Source organism: Caloenas nicobarica, chromosome 3, assembly GCF_036013445.1.
Source record: "Caloenas nicobarica isolate bCalNic1 chromosome 3, bCalNic1.hap1, whole genome shotgun sequence".
Taxonomy (NCBI): domain Eukaryota; kingdom Metazoa; phylum Chordata; class Aves; order Columbiformes; family Columbidae; genus Caloenas; species Caloenas nicobarica.
Genome location: NC_088247.1, coordinates 54865964 through 54884475, shown reverse-complemented (window position 1 = coordinate 54884475; position 18512 = coordinate 54865964). Strand labels below are relative to the sequence as shown.

Genomic DNA, 18512 nt, shown 5'->3' with positions numbered 1-18512 from the left:
TTCCAAAAAGCAGTTTGGATAAATTAAAAATGAGGCAATTTTTATGGCAAATTATCAACTGTAACTTTGTCCTTATGGTTTTATACTTGATTTTTTATTACTTTATTAAGGAAAATACTCAAGCTGAATAAGGTGCATCTGCATATATATGTAGAAATACACATTCAGTAGTCAAAACAGGTTTGTAAATGAAAGTATGTCTTCTAATACTTAAGGTATTAACATTTTCTGAAGAGAGGGACTGCTACATGCTGGGACTCCCAGATCTCCGTGATAGCACTCTGAAAAGTCCTCTGCATGCCTATCTATAACTTTTTTATTTATACATGCTTATGCAATAAAACAAAATTCTTGTTGCATAATATTGTCTTACACGGTATCTGATATCAGAAACCAGGATTCCCTTCGACTGGGACAGTGTGCTTCTCAACAGCTCACAGAATCAGACTCCCCCTGGTTTATTGCCATTTAATGGTCCAATTGAACTCTGTTCTGCACAGATCTAGTGCGAAACTGTTCCTCTCCAAAACCATATTTGACACTGTAAAACAGGAGAATGGCAGAAAGAGACTTTCACTCTCTGGTACATCAGAGAGGTCCAATCCCTGGGTAGCTCTGCCCCGCTCATTGGCCTTTTGTGATATTTTCAGAGATTTGTGTCTATCTTTGGGACCGCGCTTGAATTAATCCTCATACATTTTAGGTATCAAGTATCACAGACTCAGACAGGGATGGGACAGGTCATCCTTCTGCTAGTAGTCAGTATTTCCCGTTCCTTAGTTGTCGATGAGAGGCTGGAGCAGACCCCACTCAACGTCAGGCTCACTCAGGCATGTAACCACTCTCTTACCACCTCTACCCAGTGACTTTACAGGGGGCCTGATAATCCATTTAGTCTGAATCCTGATAATCCGAAGCAGAGCTTGCACACTTGTGTTGCTCATGTATTCTCATTAAGGCATTCCTGGTAATAAAGAGAAAAACACTGTAAACTTTTGGGGGGGTTATCTAGTGAATTAAGTTTTTCTTAGCAGATCTGACAGCTATGTCTTACAAATCAGGACAAAAGAGATAGTCAGCTTATGCAGGGAAGTTCAACTGCAACACCTTGCCCATTAATAATAAAATGCATTAAGATAATTGAATAAGAAGTTAGTTCTCCAAACCTGTTCATTAAAACCTGGACCACAAGAGGAAAAGGGCAGGAAAGGTGTTTCTTGCTGCTGAATAAGAATCATTCTAAACACAGACGCTACAACCAATTTAAAGGCTAAATTCTCCTCTCTGTTGCTCACTATGCTGCTTTTAACTGTGGTTTCTTAATGTGATTAAAATTTCTCTTGACACGGTTAAGAGAAACTCTGAACTCAGACCAGAAGAGAGAGATAAACTATCTGTTAGGAAGACCTGAGAGAGAAATATCACTATATACGGTTCTTAAATATTTTAAAACAGAACCTTCTTCTCAAGCTATGAACAGATGGACAATTTATGGTGAGATGGGCAAAAACAGTGTCAACTTAGCGAATTCCAACTGCTTTGCTGTAGCTGCCTGCATGAGTTGGTTTTCACTTCAGCATAACAGCATGCATATGAACAGTTCTCACAGAGTACCTGACACGGGATGAGCCTATATTTGATCTTGTGTTACCATAACTTACCATAACTTGGTCCATTACCAAAATAAATGTAAGAACTTAGTCAAAACTTCCACCAACTTTAGGCAAATCAGTTACCGTCTGTCTCAAAGTGTGTCAAAGTACATACAATATTTTAAATTACTTCAGGGTTATTCAGAGATTTAAAAATCGGTCAGGAAAACTGGTGAAATCATAATGAAAATCAGAACAAAACCAAATATCTGGAAAATCACATCGCAGAGATCTAGCCTGTGTAGTTTCTGCAAAAGGAAATGATGCCTTAGTAATAAGTGTTTTGAACATCTTAATAAAGTAATGAATACAACATTTATGGGATGGTTTAAACAGGTTTTTTCAAAGTTCCATTACAGGAATTACTGCACAAACTAAATAGTCTCTGCCTAAGAGGCACAGTATTGAGGGAAATAAATATCTGATTAGGAAGCAGAAAGCAATTGATTAATTTTCATATTGCAGCTCATTTAAAGAATAATTTATCTCTAAATTAACTGTGTAAATTAAGGAAAGGACCTAAGTATTACTGCTGAAGAACTTTCTTCCATATGCAGATGCATTAGGAAAATGCGTATAGTGTTTTAAGGCCATTGCATAAATGAAAGATGCATCTTGTCTGGAGTGTTGTGCAAAAAACTCTTACATGATAATGTGTCACTGGAGTGGGCTAGGAAAGAGTAACAAAAGTCTCATAGAAAGAGAAACAGGAAAGATCCATATTACCTTTGAGATTAATTAGTATGATCAAGATAAGACTGAAAATCACAAATGCAAGTCAAGGGCTCTTCAAAAATATATCTATAAGGAAACGCAGTTTTCATAGCCCAAATTTTCACAATCAATTATTGTAAATTTAGAAAGAAAGTTAAATTTCATGTGTCAGGATGGAAAACAATTGCTTGCTATAAGAAAATGACAGGAGAATTTGTGGGAGAAATCAATTATTTGACAGTATTCAGACTAAATATTTGTTCCTGGCTACTGCTGGGACATATAGCTACATGAAACAGACTATTTTTGAATAGGAAACTGTTTTCAAGATTTTTGGCGTTTTCAAGATGTTTACAAGATTTTAGAAATGTTTCTGTTCGTTGAACAACTCAGAAAATTCCCTCAGAATCATGAGTATCTAAGGGATTAAAGGTCTGCTGGTGATCTAGATTCTAGTTTCTGATACCAGTTAAAAATAATAGAATCATCCTCAACCTGTTTGGGGTTTGGTTTTGGTTTTGATTTTTTCTGCATGAAAATACATGCTACATTGACACACTTCCACCACTGGAAATTCATCTTTATTTTCCCACCCCATTGAAAAAATGTTGAATAAGGTCAGCCATGCTTTGTAATGATTTTTTTTTCCCATTCCCATAACATAAAATATGATGGTGCTCACTTCTGGTTTCCAGAGTAGTTGTAGATCTGGATTCATGATCCCTGAAAATGGGATGTGTATCCTTGATAAAGATGTTTTGCTTTGTACTATATATTGACTGGAAATGTATGATTGGATTTGGATAAGTCTAGGAAAGGAAGGTTGTGATTCAAGGCTGTTAATATAGTTCTCCTTGAAAAGATTTGTAAGTACAAATTCCTAATTCGAGAGCTACATGATACCTCCCATCAGTACAGTGCAAAAAAACAGTTTGCTTAAGAATTTGTTCATTCTCCAAATAACCAAGGTGAAAAAGAACACAGCCAAGAGCATTTCTCATATCTGAGCATCACATTTCCTATTTCATCATTCTATTTTATTTCATGTCCTTCCCTGCTCAGCTATAGTATATTACTCACATTTGTTCTCAGCAGGTAATCTGGCTTTTTATCAGTTGTAGACCAAATTCCTTGGGTAATCTATCCATCTTTTTGCTGTGTTTCAGGTACAAACACGTTGCTCAGCTTCTGAAAGAGCAATGAAAAGGATGGTGTTTGTGCTCTTTTCCATTCATTTCTTGTCATTTTAAGTTTGAATAACAGGATTTGATCAGAGCAATGCTATTGGCGACAGTAGTCAGAATGAGGTCTCTTCTGTCTCTTAAGATTTGTTGAGTATTTACAGTACATTCCGTCAGAAAAACCATGGCCAAGGTGAAAATTCAGACAGCTGTCGCAACAGGATATGATAGCATAATAATAGAAATTAGCTAGCCATAAGTGCAGTGGCAGGCACGGCTGGATCTTGCTCTGGCTGTGCTTGCCTCAGCACCAGAGGTGTGCTGAGCCACGGCCCGTCAGCTGGCAGGACAGACATCGGGAGGAGCCCAGAGGTGCATTTATAAGCCCTACCCAGAGTCTTGACATCTGGGGTTCCACTTGATTTGGGAGTCTCTCCAATATACTTCAAGTTACAATGTAAACGTGCCTTCCGAAATTCACTCAGGCTTCTGTAGCAGCTTTTGGGGAAAAAAATTACTAAATCTTCTGTAACAACAGTTTTGTGAAAGGCGCACTTCACAGCTTTGACATGCACATCACCCAGGAAAGCAAAGTGACTGCAAAGATAACCAGATAGTGGAAACCTTGTGGCTGTTTTTCACTTATTCTAGGCAGGAAACCTTTTTTTCTACTGCTGGGCACATACTTAAGATACTAAAAATTTGTTTCATTCTCAAAGGAAAATCAGTGGTGAAACCATGAAAAATCTTCAAAATCAGGATTATTTTTGTGACAGGCCATTGATAGATGACATTTCACCAGTTTCAGGTTTAACCTTTTCCTTTTTGCTCTGTTTTATCCAAATGTACTATCGATTCGAAACAAAATGACTTTTCATTTTAAGAACACTGAAGAGGCAGAGATCAGCACCTAAATCCAAAATGCAAACACCTGAGACTGTGCCTACTCCCCCATTTGATCCCTTGATTTCTGTCCTGCTCCAAAGGAAGAGCAGAGCTCTGCTTCTGCTTGTTTCCAGTTCCAGTGCCACATCAGGCCTGTTTTTACTGCCAGCCTGGTGCCAGTTGCTCTTTTCTGGGGAGTAAGAACTCTGGATTTGAACTCCTCTGTCTTTGTTTGCCCAAAAACGCCAGCCTAAGGCAGAGGCTTACTGCCACCACTTCTAGCAGACATGTTTCAAAATAAAGTGAAATCTGTAACTATATTTTAGAAGGTTGAGTTCTATAAATGTAGGCTGGGGAATGGGTAGTGCATAGATTTCAAATGGGCTCAGCTCCGTCAGGATTGCTGCAGTCATCTGCAAACGCATGTGACCTTCCCATGTAACCCTCTCATTTGAGACATCTCAGACCTTTTAGTAAAATTTTAATTTGTTTTCACATTATCCATTGCAGATACATACCATGTTTTATTGAAATCCAAGGCTGAGCTTTTGGGAGACTTCTATTCTGTCTCCAAAGTTTGAATACTGGTCACACAGCACAGCTTGGTCTGGGGAACTAATTCCAGGTTGTTTGAACTGGGGAAAACAGAGCAGTTTCCTTCCAGTCTCTGTCCAATCTTCCTTCCCGCAAAACTCATACTGTGGGATTTGGAGGTGGGATTGCTGCATGATCGAATCTGGTAAGTCCCCATGTTAGGCAGAGGCTTAGAAACCTGAACATGACTTCAGGTAGTTTTATACTTCTGATTTTATGCGTTTGTTTAACTCTACAAGCTTTAATAGCAAAAAGGCACATTTCTCTAAAACAGATGATGCTTCATAACCTTCCTCTAGCCTTTCCTTACCCCTTCATGCCTTCCCATTCCAGTCTATCTTCCTTCTTCATGAATGATTTTGAAATATTCACTTTGTGCCTCTATCTGCCAGTATTCATGTCTGGGAGGAACAATGACTTAGTGACTGAAGTTAAGTGTGAGAATCTAGAAAGCTGGAATTTGCTCTCATCAATAGCAGGGCTGGGTGCCTGTGAGGAAACACTTCATCTTTCTGATCATCAGTTTATTTATCTGGCAAAAAAAATCTGTTCCTATATTGCATTATATATGTATGGTTTTACATATGTACACAAATGGCACATATATAAGCGTTTACATTTTTACTATTACATGTTATTAATTTTTGTTGTGAAAATATAGTATTTTTGTTTCCATTTCAGCTGCAGTGAAAAAGGAGGAGGAGAAGAAAGGTAAAACAATTATTTTCCCGTGACTGAAGTGTCTTTCAGGCTGTGACCGCTGTGAGAAATGTTTATTTCATTCACTGATACAATTGCAATGACATACGCCACCTCATGTGCTACCATCAGCCAGGTGTATCTGCTCCTACTGTGATAACACAGTTGTCATTTCCAGTATTGTTAGCTCCTTTTTACCACAGGCCAACACAGCCTGGTATCAGACACTTCATCGTTCTGATTGGGAAGAAAATGAAAGGCTTTTGTTACCACGTTAGGATTTGTCAAAGAGAACAAAACTTGCAGTGCACCATGCATGCTGACCTGGCTGTTTGTTCTTTGCAGAAGGCGCTTTCCCAGGCACATTTAATTTCCTCTTTTCAGATATGTATGGAGCATGCATGTAACCTTTGCTGAAATCGTTCTTTTGTATTTTAACAGATTAGTAGAAAAAATTGCCCTGAATCAGAAGCTAAAACATTACTTAAAATGCTTAAAGATTAATGTACTGTTTTTATCTGACCCTAAATATCTGTTTATAGTGTTGTCTGTCAGAATAAGATTTGCTGAGTCAAAACATTTTTTTTTGTAGTTTGTTGATTTTATTTCAACAGCAAGAAAAAAAGTATTAGCACAAAGGTGATATTTTTCTTTAATCTGTTCAACTTTATTGATTATCTGGTTTATAAGCCATATCTTGCTCACTAAAATGGGAACATTTCCAGAACTTTTCCATAGATTTCAGAGCATTATTTACAATTTAGCATTGAGTCAGTGAGAAAAATATGGTTCTTTACTTCTGAAGTGTACTGAGAGAGGGGGTTAAATTTTTGAGTGGAGGAAGTGCCTTTTGTCCTTTCAAAAAGGTCTTGGAATTCTGTGATTCACATAGTTGAACAATGGAGCCAGCCTTTGCTGTCTATACATTAAGACATTTTCAATTCTGCCATTTTTTTCTGTTATCCCTATACAGAGTAGTTAACTGAACTGGAAGAAAATTTATAGTCTCAACTGTTTTAACAGCTCCTGAGTGACATCTTGGCTGTGTTGCTGTTAATGGCAAAATTCCCATTCACTCCAGTGGAGCCAAAATTTCACCTAATGTGTTGAACAGAATAGTAAAATTCATTTTGGTTATCAAAAACAACTGCTTTTATCAAGCAAGATATTTTGTCCAAAGATTAATTTGCAACAACTGAGGCATGAGAGGTAGCACACAAAGCAGGAAGAATCAGAAAACTGGCAGCTACGCTTACTGCCTTTGGTTTTCATACATCAAAACGCCTGCTGTGTTCACAGCCTTGAATCCATCACATGGACTGTTACATCCTTAATGGAAAGAAAGGAGTGAGGTAATTGCTAAGGGTGCTACTTCTGTCAGCCTTGCCACAGGTTATGAGCCCATTCATTTACAGAAGAACATCAAAGTAATTTGTTAGAAATACCCACTGCTTGCCCTTGGTTCATTTTTCATGGGTTAGGATTTTTTTCCTCCTTAACCACAATCTTCCCCAACTGATAAAAAAATACATTTTTACTGAACATTCTTTTTAGTTGGATCAATTTTCCCATTTAATTTTCTTTTTTAGATATTTTCTGCTAAAAACATGTTTCCTCTGATTTCTAAATTTGTTGAAAGGATTTTACCAACAAGTATATGTAGGATACATTCAAGCACCTGGCTCAGGGCAGGGTGTACCTCATCCTGCTGGTTACCACCAACCTACTTCACAGAAATATCGAGGTGCAAACTGAAAAGTCAGCTTGGGTCATTCTTCTGATATCATAATTTTGTTTTATTTTTTTGACTAAACCTCCCTCTGCTTTTCTGAGATCATAATCAACATTGCCAGCAAGGAAGATAGGGATTGTAAGTCCATGTTAGTCCAATTAAATTTTCCAGTAACTAAGGAAAACTGTTTCAGCAGTGTTCCTGTCTTCAGTAGATATGCGTTAAACTGTACAGTTGGAGAGAAGTTACAAGGCACTTCCAAAAAATGAACGTGCCAGCCTTTAGCTTTCTCATCTAGCTTCACACTCTCTGTAGGCCCCACGCAGAAAATATTGCATGTTACTAGTGAACTCCCAAAATCATCAGGTTTTATTTATTTCTGCTTATTCTGTTTTCATCAAAAATTGCCCCAGGCTGCATGTGTATTCCTCTGACTGTCAATAAAAATGGGCAATGTTTGCTGGTTTTGCTTAAGGAGAAGTATTTTTTGCCCTGCTGCAAAAATAATAGAAATAGCCAGACGGTGCTCTAAATTGACTGGCTCATTATCCAAAATATATTGTGGTTGTAGCATGCACAGTTCAAACACCATTTTGTCATTTCTCATGCGAATCATGCAGCACATATGCACTGTACTGTATACAAAGCTTCCTCCAATTATTTTGTCTTATTCAAACACACGACCCTCATCTAGACAAACAAGAATAGTGAGCAATACCGAGTGACAAGCCATCATAAAAACAGAGCAGAAGAAGATGGAATGACACTTTCAATCGATGGTACATTCTGTACATAACATAAATCAGACATGAAGGAGTTTGAAAGAGACAGAAAAGAACAAAATTAAGATGGAGAAAGCTTACGTATTTCACTGATTTCTCCAAATATGAGTGATACTAACAGGAATCTTAAGGCAAAACCTATGCACAAAATTTATGCATTAAACATTTCTATTTGAAATGTTAGCTCTCTAAGATTTTGTGACCCAGGTCCTAGTAAATAGTCAGCCTCAGCTTCCAGCATCATGTTATGCCTTGTTACAATGCGTGTAGGATAGAAAAGCTGTCATAGAAATGTGTAAAAAGTTGTCAGTTCCTAAAGGGCAAGAGGTAGCAACCCTTTGCATGGGGAAGGCTCTTTCTAAAATCCCCAAGAGCAAATCTGGCTGTCAGTACACAAAAGTATTTGACTCTTGCTCATAACTCAAAGAACTGCAAGCAGTGATTCAGGTAAATGACATTGGACCCAGATATTGGTCGTCTGAGATAAAGCCCAACAGCTTCAGGGCACCTCTGGGAAACAATAAACAGAGCTTTAATACCAAAACACTTCAGTATTTTTTCAGTTTTAAGTGCCCTTTCTAAAGGAAAGAAATATTAATATATTAAACCCAAACAGTATTTTTATATTTCAAAAAATATTTCATAATTACGTACTTCTGTGAATTGGAGACAGATAAAGCAAATTGCAATGTTTCCCAGTTCTGCATAAAATGGAATTTCTCATTTCAGTTCATAGCTCCCATACCTTATTGATTTCTGACTAAAGAAGGCATGGACTGAGATGGGGATGACAAGCAAGCAACCTTAACAAGCTAAATTCTCTCTTCAGGGTAGTCTTAGGAAAGCTTGCCTGAATATTTGTTACTTCTGTGAGTCTAGTAACCCAAACAGAATTTAACCATCACATAATCCCTGTGGGTTACACATCCACACATACACCTGTAAGAACTGTCTCACTGTTTAAAGTGGATCGCGAACTTGACTTGCCATGAAGTTGGTTTCTCCAGGCTCCCTACAGCTGGTAAATGAGAGAGAGATATCGATCTGTCGTGCTTCTGAGAGCAAGTTAGAGTGTGCATCTACTTCAGGGCAGTTGCCTTCTGGGAGCCTCATCTCCCATATAGACTGCCTATAGTTAGACATTATGAATACTTGTAAGCTAGTGAGATGTAGAAGTTAGTTGTCCATCAATAACATGACTCCTGTTCTGATTTTGAGCATTATCGCTCTGGCAGCTTGCTCTGAAATTCATTTAATAGTTTTTAGAAAGTCAAAAAACACGTTCATGTGACAAGTTTCATCAGTAATAAATTGGCAGGAGAGGATGCAAGATCATATTTTGACCTTTTCTCAATAAATGCATCATGGTGTAAAAAACTGCATATAGTCTGAGAGCAGCTAATATCAAACAAATGCAGAAAACAGGCAAGGCATGTACATTCCAGGTCCAAAGTACATATTTTTGCCAATCCAGTAAAGGACAATTTCTTTCAATTACTTCTGGTAACGGTACTCTATCCATCACTTAGAAACTGCTGCTCTGCATCCAGAGTGTGACATAAACTGGCCAAGGCACAGTAGTATCCCTTTTCAATGTACATGAAAATTAAGTTGCTTTCCAAACTGAAAAATAACTGTGCAGTAGTGCATTTCAGAACTGCTTCTCTTTGGACTTGACCAGAAAAACTGGAAGGCAGCCTTCCTATTTATAAAGCAAATGGTGATGGCGGCATGGGATTTCTGCTCAGCTGCAAATGCCACTGGGGTAACATGAACCGCGCCTTCATTATGTAGTTTTCTAACATGCCTCAAAAGATACGAAAGCAGACTACCTAATTTGATAACTGCAACGTGTAACACATAGCCCCCTAACAGAATATGTATTCCTAAACAGGGGAAAAAAAATAGTAGAAATACCTTTAAAAGTATTTTCTTAAAATAGTGTCAAAAATTCAGTATTATGTATGCGAAAATAATAAAAACACTCACATGCTACTACACTGTTTAAAGTAGCAGTGCTATTTTGACTGTAGCTGAAGGTAAGCAACTCTCTCAAGAGGTAACACTCATGCAATTAGCCACAAGATGGAGCCCACAGGATCTTTGAGCTGGTAGTTAACATTGTCTTCCTGAATCAGACTAAGAACTAAATAAGGCATTTTTACCAAAGAACAATTTACGTGAGTCTTAAACTACAGGCAAGGTATTCTTCAGTGTAAATCCACTCTTTCCAAAATATCTTTTTCATTTAATAGATGATAGGCTATACATTGGTGAGCTTTGACTTCCCAGGCTGAAGCAGCAAAACCTCAGCATTTTCAACGAATATTGATGAATTGAGAATTTGCATGAAATATGGAAAATGCTTTGAAAAGCAAAAGTCTACATCAGTTAGCTGAAGTTTGTTTCATCTCTCTCTACCTTGTCTCAAATATCTTGGAGGATATAAAGAATTTATGTCCATTTTCCAGGGTTATGTGAGACTTAATGATCTGTACAAACTCTATTAAGTGACGGCCAGATCTGGAGGGACCAAGCTCATGTACTTGCCACGTTGCAGATATTTCAGTTAGGATAAGACATGGTCAGAAAACACCATCCAAAGTACCCATTCAATATAAGTAGAAAGTAGGCAGAGGAATGATGAGTTCAGTGGGCTCAAGACTTTTCAATTCAAAAATTTAAAGAACTTTTTCAGATCCTCAGATGAATTTAATCATTAAGAAACTTTAACTCATACAAATTTAGATGTCTAAAGTTAGTAATCTACATCAAAGCTATTCACCCTAGTCTCACTTTAGAGTTAATGGAGAGAAATAAACATCTGCAGAGAGTGTTTCATCTACCTTGTATATCTGTCAGAATGCAAAGAATTGCCCCCAGGAGATACCTATATTTGTGACTTGACTATACAAGGAACATAGATTAGGTTTAGTAACAAAAATAGTAAACAAACTGCAATGAATATCAGGATAGTTTGTAGTTAATTATTTTAACAACCCTCCCCAAATCTTTAATTAGTTTTTCTCTTTTAAGAATCTCACACTGAAAGAAAGATATGAAAAAGCGGCAAGTCATTTCTAGATCTTAATAACTGATTGAATATCCAGTTTCATTGTAAAATACTTAGATGGAGGAGCTAATGCAAATATTTAATCTAGGATTCTTAACATTAAATTAGCACCTTGTTTTCAGTGTACTCATAGTTAAGGCATGTAAAAGTAATGATGCTAACTTGCATCAGTATTTTTAAAATTATACCCACAATTTTATTTTCAATGGGATTTAATCTAAACCTTGTTGTTGCTTACACCTTTGCAATCCACTGAAGGTAAAACTGAGATTATACTTTTTTGTGTCTTATGTGACAACAAATCTGCAAAACAATTCATATTGATAGATCCAGCACAGTATTTCAATTACAGTTATGATTACAACTTGTGTTAATCATTCTTTCTTGCCTTAAAGTACAACAGTAATTTATTCAGCCCCTGCTACCAATAACTGGAGACAGTTATAGTAGTATTTTAATTATTATGAAACGGCTGTGATTTCTGAAGAGTGATCTGTGTAATTGATGGCCTGTGCTGTTACTATAAGTTAGGTGTAATAAATGTATGTTGGCATCATGTCAGCAAAGCAACGCTCTCACCTGTCAATCAGCATAATATGTTTAAACACCTGGATATCCATATAACACATGGTTAATTGGCTTAAAATTTCCCCATGAGATAAACTATTACTTTATAGCTCTGTGCAAAGATGTCTGGAAATGAATGCTCAGAAGTATTCTATTCAGAGGCAATTCCAGAATTAACAGTTCTTCTAGTAGTAATCTACATTTCCTGTTTTATCTATGCAGACATCATTTTCAGAAGTGTGCTCTTACAAAGTTGTAATTAAAGCAAAACCAGTGATCAGCAGCGTTTCATGAGGAACAAAGTTGGTTCAAGACGTTCTGCCTCTAGAAGCTATTGATTAGTCCTCTACTTTAATCACCAGATTAATTTTGGTAGCACACTGGGAAAAGTCCATCTTTTCAAAAGCTAATAATTTTTTATTATTCACCACTCCTAATACCAACTAATCTCACCTCCAAAATTATTCTTTTCTATATTTTCATGAAATCATGGTAAAGATGGAGTTCAACAAAGAAGTTGGTATTCAAAGTATTTGCATGGAATCTGGAACGTTAGTTTCGCACCTTTCACAAATAACAAGCATTATGAAATAAACTGAATATTCAAATATTAATGAATATTAACATCTGCAAGAGGTGCTCCTTTTGCTATAATTGCTTATACAGAATGGTGAACACCACTATTTTGGCATAAACTAATGTGAATATTCAGAAAAAATATCACCACTCTAACATCCTACCTCATCAGACCTCAGTCGGTCTGATTTCACTCAGTTACCTTTTATGAGTCAATAATTTGTGCCACAATAAAGCACGGCCTGAGCCTGGCTATGTTTTGCCTTAGCTATGTGCAAATGTAAAACTGATATCACTAAAAGTGAAAGCTTCTTAAGCACACTCTCCCTCATCTATGTGTTCCCATCCCACAATTTCAGGGAAAAGCCCATGAAAACGTCAGAAGCGGAGGATGATATTGAGAGGAAGCTCTTCAGGTCTTTCGCCACACGTGCCTAAAGATGAAATGCTTTAATGCAACATATGCACCTCATCTACATTTGACTGAAATTTTATTCTTTCCAGTTCCATCGATGGAAGATTTGTCCTGCTGGGATTTTAAGACTTATAGTACTTTAAGGACATTAGCTTTCAGGGCTATCATACAAGATTGCTGTTTCAACAAGACTTACATTTCCCAGTGCATTTCTATTATTTAACTGACAAACTGGGAAACAGGGAAAAATTGGGATCGTTACTGATGCTTCCTACAAGCATGCATCTCAGATTCATGTTGAAGCAATTCCTCTCATTAAAAACCATTTTAAAATGTTGGAAATGTCTGTGCTTCTTTGCTACTTCTACTATATTTACCGCATGCTAAAGTTTCTCCCTCCCTCTTTCTGAACTACTTTTTGTTTTTCCCAGTTACATAAAGTACTCTTGAATTGCCAGTTAAAAATAAGTCTTAAAAAAAACAAATTGTTTGAGACAACAATAGCAAAATCTCCCAAAACCAAGAGTCAGCTCATTCTTCACTATGCAGCCCTGAGGTATAAGGCAAACTAAACAGCAAGGACACAAACATGCTAACTGTATGAAGGCAGATATCTTGGACCAGGCTGACCTGGTAATGGAAATAAGGCAGAAAGAATGTGAGAGCAGCCTGACAGTTTTTTTGATGGAAAGCAGCAATAGAAAGATCAGTCTGTTGCAACTGAATACCCAACAGGCTCTAAAACCAGTGGTTAGTTATTAATAGTTATTGCAAAACATGGCATTTTAGGAGGATTTTCCTTAAACGTTTACCATATTATCTTTATTAGCCACAAAAGTCCTGCTGAAACAGTGGTGCAAGGAAGTCTGTGGTGCTGCATAGACTCAGATGAGCAATCGTTGCTAAAGAATGAGTGGAGCGACAGCTCGAAGGTCAAATTCTCTGCTTCCCTGCAAAACTTCCAGGTAGCCTTAGAGAAATCACTTGGTATTTCGTACTTGTCATGTTAATGTTGGATAATACTTCCTCAATTTGTAGAAACCTGGAAAAAATATCTTGGAAAATGCTAGGTAAAAAATAGTAGCAAAGCAGAAATGTAAAATGGATGCTGCAGAGAATTAAGAGATTCTGTAAGGACAAGGCTTGCACAGCATGTACATTAAAATAATGATACATCAGCTCGCTCTATTTATGCCACCACCACACTCCTCTTGCTTTCTTTACTTTGACCCATCCACAGGGTAACTATTGGCCATACACTGTCAAGACAATTTCCTAACACAGAGCAGGGGTTAGGGCAAGCACGTACCATTCTCTTTACAGGAAGCTTGCTGCAGCTGATCTGTTTTGTGAGGAATCATTTTTTTAGACATATGCTCATTAGACTGTTTTTTCTGCATAATCAGTCTGCCAGCTGCTCAGCCAGCCAGCAGGACTTGGGGAGTACATAGGCAGAGATGACGGATCAGGTCTGCTGATCTAGAAATCTTGTGGGAACATTTGACTTCTCCTTCGAATGACAAACCGTACAGACAATAACTTTACCAAGACAGGGAGCTGCTTTTGAACAGGGTGATAAGCCCTAATAATCCGGGTTTTCTTTCCAAAGTTATTGTCATCTGTCATTCTGAACTGGCCCAATATGTTTTATTCCAGCTGACATTTTGATATCACAGTTGTAACACAGTCTGAAAAACCTTGCATTGACTAGAACAAAACTGTTTTATTCAACCTTAAATTAAAATTGTGCTGTTCACTGGGCAGAATGATGTAGTATCTTCAGTTTCTGCAGACTACAGCATTCCCACTGAGTTCTGAAGGAGGAATGTCCATTAGTTTGTCTAAGAGCCCATTTGCTAGCTTGTCTAAAGTTTATTTTCAGGGAGAATAGGCTTGGTTAACTTGAATAAGAAAATCAAAGATTTATCATTCATCATGATGTATAAACTGCAAAGTTAAGGCACAAATCTTGAGAATTCCATGAGAAGACTCCTGTTGACCTTGATTCCTCTTTTGGCCTATAATGTTGTCACAGATTAATGTCACAGGTGTGCTGGTCTAATGCCCAGTCCAAATCCTGCTAAAGAGTCTTTGTGCTCTCTTTAATGAGAGATGAACCAGGCTCCTACTTAGGCTAATGGAAAATAACTTTCTTATTTATAACAAGCATCTAACTATCCAATTAGAAATAATTTTCTCAGCTACAGCATGTATTATTATTTTGGTTTTCTTCACTAAAACAAACAGCTCTGGCGTTGCCTCCATTTCTTGTACAACATATTCTTTTCTTACAGAGTGTGCACATTCACAAACATATTTGCCATCTGAACAGCAAATGACTGCCATCCAGATGGAAAATAGACATGTTATAATGAAAAAGCACATTCTGCTTTTAGTCTCACCAATTTATGGTTCAATAAACCAGAGGATTTTTTTTCTGAACCCATATCAGCAGCTAATTTACAAAAATATGCCGTATATAATTAATACCCTTCTGGCATTCAGAATAGCAGGCAAGAGCAAAAGAAAATTTGAAGTGAATGTGAAAACAGCAAGATAACTACCAAGCCCAGTTTCCAAGATTAATTTAGAATGACACAAAAGAAATTTCGAAGTGTTTTTGCTGAGGGTAGAACCAGATAATTTCATTCATTCAGTTCAGATTTCATGTAGCTTCAAGTATTTTAACAAAAGCCCATTTATTTTCATTAGATCTGAATGTGACCCTTTTCCTTGTCTAATATAGCTTAAGTGTTAAACACATGAAGACAAAGTACTTACTTAGGGATGAATTTTCAAACTTTATGAACAACATTTACCCAACAGGGAGTCCTGTCAGTTAATGACATCAGAACAGCTATTTGAAGTGAGACCAAGAGTTCATCTAACCCAACATGCTCTCTCCACCAATGGCCAAACCAGCAAACACCTAGAGAACAGTATAGGAATAAAACAGCCGCACAGATATAGTCTTGTGACCTCCCACAATCTCAGCTCAAGAACTTCCTAAGCCAGAAACCATATCTCCATGTTTAAGTGCACTTTGTAGATTTTTTCTAATTTATCTAGTCACTTTTTGAAATCCTGAAAATTTTCAGCATCCACATATTTTACAGCATGGAGTTTCACAGCTTATCTAGGCATTGTATAAAGCAATATTATTTAAAGACAAAATTTGAATAGAGAAGCTTTGCTTTCAGTGCAAGATACTATATGAAATGGATGAGAGCAGCAGACTACAGCCTTTCATTTCTCACTCTTTAGGTTAAGCACTATATAATATAGCATTGAATATTCTAGAAAGTCTGACTAGGTCATTGACATTTAGCTTTTATCTTATCATTTTCACTAAGTAGACTAAAAATCAGAGTATCTGTTATAAACAATTGTGATACTGTAAAAATGAAACTAAGGACCTTGAGGTTTCATTTTTCAGCTTTCTACTTACTGTATAACTCATTTGAATTACATCTTTGATGAGAGAATATGGCACAGAAGAAGGATAGGATTAATATTGAATGGACCGAAATCATAGTTAGCAAATTTGGCAAAAATAAATGTTTATCTTTATGGCCTAAAGACTATCTTGAAATTTCACTTCATTTTTTTTCCAACAAAATATAGATATGCTTTAGAATAGCCAACACATCCTGTAAAAACTTTTAACTTTACAAGACCTTCATTGTTTCATCAAAATACAAGATAGAAATATCCATGAGTGGTTTTTATATGTAATTTCTGTGTTATACCAGAAAAAAAAAGAATGATAGGTTTTTAGGCAAAGCTCTAATAGTAATTATCTAACTGTTCAAGCTCTGTCTGGGTACTGACACTATAGGAGTTCGGCTAATTAATACCTCCACAGAAAATATGGACAAGGGCAACATAGACACCTTCCTAAACTTGAGTGACCAGACCTGAGCTGAGCTCCTATTACTTTAAACATCCTCTGTGATTCATATTTACCAGCAGAAATGGGGAAACAACTGCACTGACTTCGCTAGAAAGTTAAGGCGTAACGGTTTTGTATTGGCTTTAACATTTAAAAAAACCCGCAGATCTGAGATAAGGATGATATAACAAAAGCTTGTTTGCAAAATTCATTAGTCAGTGTCCGTAAAGAGTCTGTACATAAATACTGTTCACATGTGGCCTAGCTCTGATCACTGTTGGTGGTTACTGAAAGTGCAACTTGGCACAATATTCTGTGATAGTTAAGTAAGTCTTTATACCCGCCCTTGAATTTCAGTTTTTATTAATATTTGCCATGAATTTTCTTTTGCAAATTGAAATTCATAGCTAGGTGACCATATCTTGCTGTCTTTTGACACAATACGAAATGAACCTCCTCTACAAATTTCAGATATATTTCATGGATATTCAGTTACAACAGAATTTACCTAAGTTCATGATGTTTAGGAAACAATTTTTTGTGGGTTTTGGGGTGTTTAGACAAAACAATTGAGCCTAAGCTTACAAGAAGTTTTTCTTAAGCACATACAGATAACAAAAGTGGCCTTGTCGTAGGATCCCTGCTTATCTGCTGTTTCTGATTCCTCACTTAGGAGCAAGTATATACACTTAATTTCTATCTTTAATTTCCGTTATCCGCCAAAATGTTCCACTATTTTTGCTTTGTTCTGCACACTTTCTCCAGTTGCTACATCCTTAAACGCACCGCGAGAACAACTTGCACTAGATAGAGATTGGATATAAAATGAGAGCAGTTTTCTACTGCAGGGAAAACAAGAAAAACCAAAACCCACTTGCACAGCAGTTCGGTTTTGCCCCGAGTGTGAGCTCGGGAGCTCAGTGAATCACAGCCTGGGAGCTCACAGTAGCAGAATTATTCCTTGTGGTGCTGGGCCTGCACAGGCAGCTCATCCCCTGCACTGCTGCATCTCACCCCGGGATTATGCTCTCTCACACAGCAGACTGCTACAAGCAAGTAGTAGAGCCTTTATTCTCTTAAAAACAACAGCTGCCTTGCAAAAGTCAAGAAGAAATATCCAGCTGGCGGGCCAGGTCTTGACATTTTGTTTCCTTCTGTAGAACGAAAAATGGCGTTGGGCATGGCTCCCTGAGCTCCTGCTTTACCTGAGAAATGTTCTCTTAAGGTCCATGGAAAGTATGAACTCAGTTTTCAGTTGCATCTCACCTGTTTTTTTCTGGAAGAAGATGTGGAAAATCAAATGGCACAAAGTTTAGGAGCTGCGGCACTGAAGCGCTGGGTCCTTTTGCTTAGATGTGCCTTCATTATGTTAATTATATTTTCAAATATGTTGTTCTGCTCCTTGCAGTATCACTGAATCCGTTGAAATTCATTGGCCTCTCTAGGGCAGGCGCAATTGTCAGGGGCTTTTACACTGAGACTGCCCTAGGTGTAATTTCCTCACTTGACCTAAAATTACTTGTCTGGCTTTGTCCAGTATTGGACATCTTATGGTCTGAACTTGCTCAGCCTCTTAGTGGGCACTGAATTGGATGCGTCACCTAGCAAGGTAGCTGCCCTAGGTCTGATATATGGTCACCATTTAGTGAGGGCAACACAGTCCACCAAGGAGAATCAGAGCCTTCCAAGGGATATTTGTATCAAACGTTAGCTAAATGAGGAATTTAGGGTGCCTATGTTCCTTAACTAA

General features: G+C 37.3%; 1 protein-coding gene across 20 annotated transcripts in view; it reads left to right on the top strand.

Annotated features, from left to right (window-relative positions):
• TRDN (triadin) overlaps positions 1-18512 on the top strand; it is a 233463-nt gene that overhangs the window by 179775 nt on the left and 35176 nt on the right. For 19 of the 20 annotated variants that reach the window (XR_010606058.1, XR_010606057.1, XR_010606059.1 and 16 more), the window contains one exon: positions 5708-5737. The exons of the other annotated variant lie outside the window; for it this stretch is intronic. Coding sequence is in view for 16 of the 19 variants with exons in the window: in XM_065633048.1 (XP_065489120.1) it covers positions 5708-5737 (30 nt within the window). In the remaining 3 variants the exon portion in view is untranslated. The remainder of the gene's footprint in view (positions 1-5707; positions 5738-18512) is intronic. 20 annotated transcript variants of the gene reach the window in all.